At 29.0% G+C, this 10775-nt stretch overlaps 1 protein-coding gene across 1 annotated transcript in view; it reads left to right on the top strand.

Annotated features, from left to right (window-relative positions):
• The first annotated feature begins 1133 nt into the window (after positions 1 to 1133).
• The window catches only part of LOC117170072 (venom carboxylesterase-6-like), a 13644-nt gene continuing 4002 nt past the window's right edge, over positions 1134 to 10775 (top strand). Inside the window, exons 1-5 of the mRNA XM_033356594.1 lie at positions 1134 to 1445; positions 6739 to 7040; positions 7136 to 7335; positions 7846 to 8042; positions 8128 to 8158. Coding sequence (XP_033212485.1) covers positions 1254 to 1445; positions 6739 to 7040; positions 7136 to 7335; positions 7846 to 8042; positions 8128 to 8158 — 922 coding nt within the window. The 5' untranslated portion in view covers positions 1134 to 1253. The remainder of the gene's footprint in view (positions 1446 to 6738; positions 7041 to 7135; positions 7336 to 7845; positions 8043 to 8127; positions 8159 to 10775) is intronic.

Here is a 10775-nt window from a genome sequence, read left to right as displayed (position 1 = left end):
CTACAACATTTGACAAATACAAATTATTCCTTATCAATATTAATAAATTCATTTTTTAGCGGAGGCACTTTGGTTAGTTTATACTTTATAGCGTCCACTTAAAATTTTTGAAGTCTTCATCAGGGTCTACAGAAACTAAAGGTTTTTTACAAAAAAAAGTAAGGAACTGCAGTTTTCTGATTGTTCACTATAAAGCATAATATAACCAAAGTGCAGCCTGTGTTTTGTAAGCGTAGGTGAATGATTTTTTGGTTACAATAATTTGAATAAAGTGAAACGATTGAAAAAATGAATACCGCGAGGATTTTCAAATTTATGGAGGAAATTTTTTCGGTGAACAGTGTTTTAATCCAATTTAAAGATAATATTTATTCCTGGGGCTTACTGTGTAGTAAAAACTTATCAACTTATTTTTGACTATATATAGTAATTAAAAAAGTTTATACAAATAGGAAAAAAGTAAAATACAAAAACTGAACACAATATTGTCTTCTGCTTGTTTGCACAAATTTAAGAAAAATAAGAATTTTTTCAATTACAATGGTTCAATGGGCTCTAAATGAATAATGCATATTTTCGTTTTAGACATATGGGAGGGAAGGGGGCTTTACGAAAAATGCTTTACGTAATTTTTGGACGATTCCTTAGTTGTTTATTAATTTATTTTAATTTTGTGAATTTACAATGATTACATTCTATATCAATGACAATATTACTGGATATTATTATTAGACAAATTACTTTTAATATTGTTAAAATTATTAATAAAGTAAGATATTCTTTTTACATATAATTTACTAGCTCCTTAATGCTAAAGTGACAAAATAAATTGTTCACGAAGTAGTTCAAACAAGTAGTTTAATTTTTATTGAAAAATTTATTAGCTGAATTTTCAACTAAAAATATATCAATTTTCAGCCAAAAATGCATAAGTTAAATTTTCAGTTAAAAAAATTCTTTGTGCATATTTATCTCAAATCGTAAGAAAATTTGTTATCTTAGGAGCTAATGTATCTAGATATACAGTTTTGCACTTTGAAGTTTAAACCGGTTTCTTCGACCACGATCAGAATTTTAGCCTTGATAATTATGCCCTTCAGTCTCGAACCGTAGCTGATACAGTGAACTTAAGTTGATTTATTTAGTGACTGAGAATCAATTTTTAAATAATTAAAAATTAAAGAAATGATAAAAATATGAAAAATATAATTAAAATTCAATAAATATACATAATATAAATTATATATTGAAAAATGGTTTCTTGGAGTTTAATTATCGTTGGATTGATTTCACTTGGCTCAATTGTTGCTAAATATAATCCTGTTGTTAGAATAAAAAATGGTACTATAGAGGGGACTATTATGAAAAGCAGAAAAGACAGAGAATTTGCATCTTACAGAGGAATTCCCTACGCACTACCTCCATTGGGAGAATTAAGGTTCGAGGTTCGTATTACTATTTTAAATTTTATTCAACATTCTCTAAATAACATTTATTTTTAATGTCATATTGAATTGAACATAAAACGATCAAAAGATGAAATTTTCACTAAATTTCATTAATTTAAATTTTTTAGTTTTAGTTCCAAATTTCATTTTAGCCAAAGAAGACGAATTTTTAACAAAATAGATGAATCTTTAACTAAGGCAATAAATTTGCAACAAGGCAGTTCAACACCGTTCAACTTTCTACGAAAATGTTAAAAATCTGAGAAAGAAGATCAATTAAAAAAAGGTAATTTTGAATCAATTATCAACACAAAATAAATTAATTTTTAGCCAAAAAGACGATTTAAAAAGAAAAGGAAATTTTAAAACAAATAGTAGAATCTTCTACCAAAATAGTTGAATTTTCAAGAAAGAAAAAAAAATTTACTGTACGACAGTTACATTTTCTACCTGAAAATATGAATTTTAAACAAAAAAGTAATTTAATAAAACGACTAATTTTCAAAAAAATAGTTGAATTCAAACAAAATAGATTTTAATTTTAAATACAAAAATTGTATGATTATTCAGCAAAATGGTTGAAAGAAAATTACCAAAATAGTTCAATATTCATCTGTATAGTTCAATTGCCGACCAATTTATTGAATTTTAAACTAAAAACGAATTTCGAACCAAATAGTTCAATTTTCATTCGAAGAATAATAAAGATTATCAACCTAATAAAATTAATTTTTAAATAAATAGATTAATTTTCAAACCAAAAATGGAATAGTTGAATTAATAAAAAAACTATTTTTTTACCATATAGTTTTAACTTTATTCAATAAAATGAATTTGTAACCAAAGTAGTTCAACTTGCACCAAATAGTGGCATTTTTAACAAAAAATTAATTTTTAATCAAATAGTTCAATTTTAAAATCTAAAAAAAATCATCAAATAATGTGAAACTTTAAGTTTTGGATAAAACAATTAATTTTCAACCAAAACGGAAACAATCTTTTAAAAAATATTAAAATTTTCAATCAAAGACTCCTTGACAAATTTTCTTTCAAAAAAGTCGAATTTTGAAGAAAGAAAATTAATTTTTTACCCGACAATATAACTTTTCAAATCAAAAATGGAGTAGTTGAATTTTCAGTTAAAAACAATTATTTTCTACACAATAGTTTAATCTTCAATCATTAATGTTTTAATTTTTTTGCTTAAGATTTATCCTTTTAGTTCAAAATATATCTCTTTGTTTAAAAATGAATTTTTTAATTTAAACTATAACTATTCCACTTGGAAATTGAACTATTTTGTTGAAAAACCTTTTTTTTTTGTTGAAACTTATCTTTTTACCTGGAAAGTTAACTAATCCCGTTGAATATTCGAGCATTTTAGTTGAAAATTCATCCCTATGGTTACAAATTAATTTTTTCAACTGATAATTTAACTATTACATTTTCGGTTGAAAATTCACCTTTTTGTTAACAAGTCATCTTTTTTGGTTAAAAATTCAACTATTTAGAGTAAAATTAATTTTGTTGCTGAAAATTTATATTTTTGGGTAGAAAATAAAAATCAATTACAGTCGCCTCAGTGAATCGGACCGCTTCTCCTCAATCGGTTCTGCCCCCACTATGCGCACAATCTTGCATTACAAAAAAGCAAAAATAATTAAAAACTTGATGGTGTTTGCAAATATACAATATATATGTATGAAAAAATACGAGTAACTATTACTAATTATTTAAAAAAAGAAAAAGTCATGAAAATATGTAGTTTAATATGAATAATATTTAATTTTGAGATACGTTTTGAAAGCAGTTCGTACTTCACATTTCTATGATTTATTTTGTTGATATTCTTGATTTTATTATTTGTTCTAGTTAAAAAAAATTATTGTTAAAATTATTAATGTAGCTAATAAAAAAATGTATGATATTTAAGACCTCAATGACAAAAATATTTAAAACGTATACAATATACATGATCAGAAGAACTAATAAAAAATATATCACTTATATCTAATATAAATACAATAATAATTAAAATATGTAAGACTACAACTTAAGTTGCAAAGTAAAGAATCTTTCTACCTTTAAAATCTTAAGAATTTCAAGTTTGAATAATTTGGTAAAAATTCAATGACAAGACGGATATTATTGCAAACCTCATTTTTAAAATAAACAGACTATAAGCTATTAAACTCTATAAAAAAATATACCGTACTCATGACGCACAGTGGAGAAAACTCACTTTTTCATTCAAAAATGTCCAAAGCCTTTAATTTTCTTTCGATTTTTAATTTTTTTTTAAATTAAAGATCATTAAATTCTATAGATCTTGACTCGCCAAACTTTTGTCTCCTCTATTTTTTATTAATAATTTTTCCACTCAAAGTATGGAAAAACTATAATTTTGTACATAACAATCTTTTACGCTTTAATAATTAAGCAGGAAAACTTTATCTTGTCTTATATGAATGTTTAGGGACTCACAGAATACAAATAATTTGTTTATTATTCCATTTATTTCTTATAAACCAATTTTATGAACAAACTGACAAATAGTCCTATTATCCGTAAAAAAAATTATTTTGCTAAAAGTGCATCATCATGATGTAGGAATGACATTTAATAACAAAAATCATTTGAAAGTTCATAATAACCACCGTGATAAACAATTTTTGTGGCAAAATATTAGAATGTGAGATTTTTCAACTTATAATTTCCTTCAATGGCCGACTTCGGATATTCCTTAAAATAATAAATATTTAATAATATTTGATCAAATATAACAATTTAAATTTTTGCAAACAAATTAGATAAACGAATTTAAAATTTTGGCCGTTTCGCATAGACAATTTTTTTTGCACTGGAAATGTTTTAAGCTATTGGACGAATGATTGCTAGTCACAAAATTTTTAGAATTTGTTAACAATAACCACTGTTATTAACAATTCTTGTGACAAAATATCTTTAAAATTAAGGTTTTATCAAATTTAAATTTTCTTTAATGGCCAAGTTGGTGGGTTATTGTAAAAAGATTTTGTATTGATTGAATCTTAGCGTGCATCAGTGTTATGATTCATTTTCAATCTATTACGATTGAAAATCCGACTTTTTCCAATTAAAACTGCCAACATCCGGAAATTTTTTATGTAAATTGTTTATAAACATGTAAATTGTTATATTCTACTTAATATTATCAAAGATACATTTTTTAGGATTATAAGTAGCCATTGTAGCGATTACAGAAAACAAAAAATTCGATAAAACCTTACATTAAAATATTTTGTCACGAGAATTATTCATAACAATGGTTATTGTTAACTTCTCAAATATTTTTGGGACTAGCAGTCATTCTTCCAACATCTTAAAACATTTCCAGTGCAAACCAAAAAATTTCTATGCGAAAGGACCAGAATTTTGAATTTGTTTATCTAATTTGTTAACACAAATTTAAACTGTTATATTTTATCTATTATTAATAAAAATTTATTATATTTAGAAAAAACTGAAGTCTTTCCGGCGATTGAAGGAAATTATAATTTGAAAAACCTCAAATTCTAATATTTTGCCACAAGAATTGTTGATAACAATAGTTATTATAAACTTTTAAATTATTTTTGTTATGAAATGTCATTCTTACATTAATGTGAAGCACTTTTAGAAGAAAAAAAATTACCGATAATAAAGTTATTTGTCAATTTGTTGATCAAATTTGTTTATAACAAATAAATAGAATAATAAAAAAAATTATTTGTATATTATGAGTCCTTTAACATACATTTAAGACAATATAAAGTTTTCCTGATCAGTTATTAAAGCGTAAAAAATTATTATGTTAAATTATTAAATTATTATTATTATGAGGTCTTAAATATTATAAATTTTTTTATTAGCTACAGTAATAATTTTAACAATAATTTTTTTTAACTAGAACAAATAATAAAATCAATAATATTAACAAAATAAATCATAGAAATGTGAAGTACGAACTGCTTTCAAAATGTATCTCCAAATTAAATTTTATTCATATTAAACTACATATTTTCATGACTTTTTCTTTTTTTAAATAATTAGTAATAGTTACTCTTATTTTTTCATACATATATTTTTTGTATTTTTGCAAATAGCATCAAGTTTTTAATTATTTTTGCTTTTTTTTAATGCAATTCAATGAAAAAGTCAGACCTACTTTTTGTAGCGCCATCTGTTGGATTAGTTTGCCCGGCAATTCCCCTCCGGATCGTAAGAAAACTACTACTCCATACACATACACAGTCGTGGCAGGGGGCTGGTTTAGTACGAGTTCAACTGTCTTCAAGATTAGACGTGGATATTTTTATTATGTTAAAAGAGTGTGTTGAATTGTGTTAAGTAAAATGGAAAAAGAAAACAGTAACAAAAGTCGCGAATGTGTATCTGAAGGAGCGGCCCCACTCGCCGAGGATGTAACTGATGTCTGGTCTGGGAATCCGAGTACGCCGCGAGACTGTACGCATAGTGGGGGGAGAAATCGAGCGAACCGATGGAGGAGAAGCGCTCCGACTCACCGAGCCGACTGTAATTAAAAGTTCAACTACTTTATTACAAATGGATTTTTTTCTGTTGAAGATTCTTCATTTTATTTGAAAATTCGCCTTTTTTGGTAGAAAATTAATATTCTTGGTTTTTTTTTTTTACTGAAAAGTAATTTTTGGTTGAAAAATAAATGAACTTGTTAAACATGTGTATTTTTTAATAAATCCAACTATTTTTAATTTTAAATAAAAATTTTTTGTGGAAATATCTACTATTACATTTTTTGTTCGGAATTTATCTTTCATGGTTGATAATTGTGTTAATTAGTTATAAATTTAATTATTTTGTTATAATATCAACCATTTAGTTTAAAATTCAACTGTTTTGTAGAAAATGATTCTTTCTTGCTTGAAAATTCATTTTTTGGTTGAAGAGACATCATTCAAATTTCAAATATTTTGATAGAAATTATTTAGTTAAGATTTAACTTTTTTAGCGACAATGAATATTTTATGGTTCAAAATTCAACTGGTTTTAAAAAAATGTTTAAGAGATAAAGAATTTTTTGAAATTTATATTTTAACAAAAAACAGTTAGATTTTCTTATTGGGTTTTAATAATTTAAAGCAAAAAAAAGGATCTTTTTTGAAAATAGGTTGGAAAAGGGGAATAGGGGAGGAAATGTGAAGTCTCAAAAGACGTAAGATTTCAAGAAACGTGTTTTTTTTTCAAAGATTTACTTATTAAAATTTTATTTTAAATATTATTGTAATTTTAGCCACCAAAACCAGCAGCTCCTTGGACCAAAGTATTATTTGCCAAAAAAGATCCAAAAATATGTACGCAACGAGATGTTTTTACAAACCAAGAAGAGGTTGTTGGGGATGAAGATTGTTTATATCTTAATGTTTATACACCCCAAATTTCGGATCCAAATTTGGTTTCAAAGCAAAATATTAGATACCCCGTAATGATATGGTTTCACGGGGGTGGTTGGCTGACTGGGGCTGGAAATTTTGAATCGTTCGGTCCAAAATTTTTGCTTGATCATGAACTAATTCTCGTCACAGTCAACTATAGGTAATTAACTTTGCGATTTGTTTGAAAACTCTTGGCAAAAAATATTACAAAAAATGTATTTTATTTTGAACAAATATTTTTCATTTTTAATGAAGACTCGGTCCATTAGGATTTTTAAGCACAGAAGATTTAATAATTCCTGGAAATCAAGGAATGAAGGATCAAGCACAGTCGATTCGATGGGTTCGCGAAAATATTTTAGAATTTGGAGGTGATCCTAATAGAGTGACTATATTTGGTACGAGCGCAGGTGGTGCCAGTGTTCATTATCACATGATGAGTCCACTTTCAAAAGGTATTTTACTAAAAAAAATTTTAATTTAAATTAAAAAAAAAGATGTCAGGAATTCGGCCGCAATTGCCCGAAAAATCTGAAGAACATGTTTTTATTTATTTAAAACCTAATTGTTTGGGATTTTCAATAGTGTGCCGTTTTTGTTCATACGCTCCTGAATATCGATTCAGACCCGACGTCTGATTTCGTGCGTTTTCGGTTTCGTTCGCCTCAGCATCGATCGCGTTGACCGAGCGAGATTCATATTTTTTCTGATCTCCGCACTGAAAACATTCTTTGCGAAAATCCTCTCATGTAACACCGCTTTATGTTAGACCGCAAGACTGGTGAATATCAAGTGTACGGCATTTGGTGTTTTCTACAATAAACTTGTTAAACTTGGAGTGATTTCCCTTCTTTTATTTTCAACATCCACTGCTACCGCAAAAAGACAAAACACTAATTCATTTTACACTACTCCCTACTACATTTTTTTAATCTCTTATAAAATTTTATATTACTTATTATCAGGTTTGTTTCATCGAGGTATATCCCAAAGTGGAACAGCGCTATCTCCATGGGCGTTGAACAAGCCAGGACTAGCCAAAAAACAAGCAAAAAAATTAGCAAAACTTTTGGAATGTCCAACGGATGACTCAAAAGAATTGCTGCAATGTTTAAGAACAAAAAATCATATTGATATTATCGCTACCGATCGAGCTTTTCAGGTAACAATAATTACAAAAGCACCAGCAAATTTAATTACAAAAATTAATTTGCAGAAATTAATTATATTGGAAATTTGATTTTTAGTTTTTGCATAACAATGATTTCCTGAAATATTGTATTTTAATCTTGAAGTATGGACGTGCGGTCTCGTGGCCCTCCTGACATTCATCGAAACTATACCGTTATTAGTAACTCTAGTTTTAGTCGCGTTTTCGCCAAGGAAGGTAGACAGCGTCCGTGAGATCGCACGTCCACAGTAGTATTTCAATTTTATATTTGTGTTCTAATTTGTTTAAAGATATTTAAAACGCAAAATGTCATATTTTACGTCCCGATTATCTCTCACCCGTGTAGAAATTCAAATGGGGAACTAGTCTGTTTCCCGAATATTCGATCCCACTTAAAGGCGGGGGCTAGTCGGGTCATCTGACTAGCCCCCGACCAGTAGCGTGACGATAGATTAATCGGGGGCTAGTCAGGTGCCCCGAATTATCCTAGTCGGGGCCTGATAGGGTACTAGTAGGGGTCATATAATAATACAACCGCGTGGAATATTAACCAAACTCCCCAAAATTTGTGGAACATTCCCTAATAGTTTGCCAACAAAAAATTCTTTACGGAAATCTCTATAAACATTTTTGAAATAATAAAAGTGCTCAAATTTACCTAAGATTTAATAGGGAACATATCCTACGCTTAAAAATGCATACATTTATGTAACTAAAATTCCCCCAAATTTTTGGAATATTAAATTTAAAAAAAAACTTCAGCTGGAACGCATCAATGGAAGAGCTTCGCTCTAAAGGAACCGCCATATTGGTCATGGTAGTCTCTGCTTCAGGTAATTATGCTTCGTTACGTGTGGACTGCTGTCTTAAACACTCGACGCGTCATTTCTGTTGCGCGAGAGGCACCGCGTCGCGCCCTTGCGGATTTTCTTTAAAGCTACCAGTCCAGAACCGCAAGACTCAAATGCAGGTGGTAGCGAAATCTGAGCTGTACCGTGCTTAATAATTTACTACTGGTATACTGCTCTTCACTGATTAAACAAAACAAAAAATTTTTTTCCAATTTCAACTACATGAAGGATTAGACTTCATTTACATATGGCAAACCTTTCAGATTAATTTAAAAATAAGCATCTGTACAAATTTAGAGTCTCACGACTTTCGACGAACTTTTCACCTACATCTATATGTATCTTTTCCAATATGGATTTTCTTAAAATTTCATACAAAGGTATTTATAAATGTTCCTAGAAATTCGCAATTTTCTAAAAAATACTACAAAAAAATAAGATTACGTCTTTTTGAAGATTTTGGTCGTTGTTTTTATAAAAAGTTGATTTTCGTACAAAATTATTAACGTAATAATTATTTATTAAGTATATTTGAGATGAATTTAACATTAATAAATCTTCTCTCCAAAAAACAGTGTAAAATTATTGTTAAATATATTCTTAGTGTTTTAGAATAAAAGAAATTATTAATGAACAAAAAGGCCCGGCTAGCCCTTGACCAACCACCGACCAGGCCTCGACTGAAATTTGACAACAGAAAGCCCAACTAGTCCCCGATTAGTCCCCGACTGGGTACTTTGTCAAAATTAATAACCCGACTAGCCCCCGATTAGAGCCCGACTTGTAATAGGGCCAAATGGGGTTATTTCCACACGGGCATTTGAGCAAAAAGTGACAAATTAGTATAGAGGATAGTGGATCAGAAGATCAGAAACCCCACGGAGGAAAATGCGTGGGGTTTCTGATCATAGTATTATGCTTTTCATATGTGGATTCCTCCTTCCTCTGGTGTGAAAGATTACACAGCCACACAAAAAAAAGTGTGCGCATCTGGTAACAAGACACACGTATTCCTGTGGATTTTGGGGCGCTGAATTCAAATTCGGTATCAAAAATCACCCATCACGTCATGGTTGAGCCATAACCTCAAAAAATGACGAAAAATCATGCACTGAGGCAAATAAATTTCAAAATAATGCCAGTGATGCAAATTTTCACTTCAAAAACATGTCGACAACTGTGAAGGATCAACCCTTACCTGATGTCAACTTATTTAACATAACTTTACACAACAGAACCTGACCTCACCTAACCTGAATTAACAGAAATTTATTGAACTACACGTAAAGCTCTCGAAGCATATTTTTCCAGTAGCAAATGTGTGCTACATCGAATGGGTCAACTCGAGCCTAACCTAGAAATAAATCTAACCTAGCCTAACCTAACCTCACGAAACACAATTAAACTGATTGTGTTGTCCCGTTGTGTTTGCGGTACCGTTTGAATCAGCTTGGGCTTAACCTGCAAAGAGGTCAAACCTATCCTAACCTAAAAAAACCTAACCTAACTTAACTTAACTTCACGTAACACAATTAAACTCATTGTGTTGTCCCGTTGTAACACAATAAAATTCATTTCATTGTACTACAGGTGGTTAAAAATTTAGACGCACATTTATCTTGCTTTTTATCGTAATTAAATTGATTTATAGACCTACTTCAGTCTATTTTCTGCCTGATACTATAGGTCAGGTTTTGTTAGGTTAGGATAGGTTAAACCTCTATGTAGGTTAAGCCGAAGCTGAATAAAAAGGTACAGCAAACACAACGGAACAACACAATCAGTTTAATTGTGTTTCGTGAGGTTAGGTTAGGTTAGTTTAGGCTAGGTTAGATTTATTTCTAGGTTAGGCTCGAGTTGACCCATTCGATGT

Source organism: Belonocnema kinseyi, chromosome 3, assembly GCF_010883055.1.
Source record: "Belonocnema kinseyi isolate 2016_QV_RU_SX_M_011 chromosome 3, B_treatae_v1, whole genome shotgun sequence".
NCBI lineage: Eukaryota > Metazoa > Arthropoda > Insecta > Hymenoptera > Cynipidae > Belonocnema > Belonocnema kinseyi.
The sequence above is the reverse complement of the archived record's forward strand: the minus strand, read 5'-3'. Positions and strand labels throughout refer to the sequence as shown.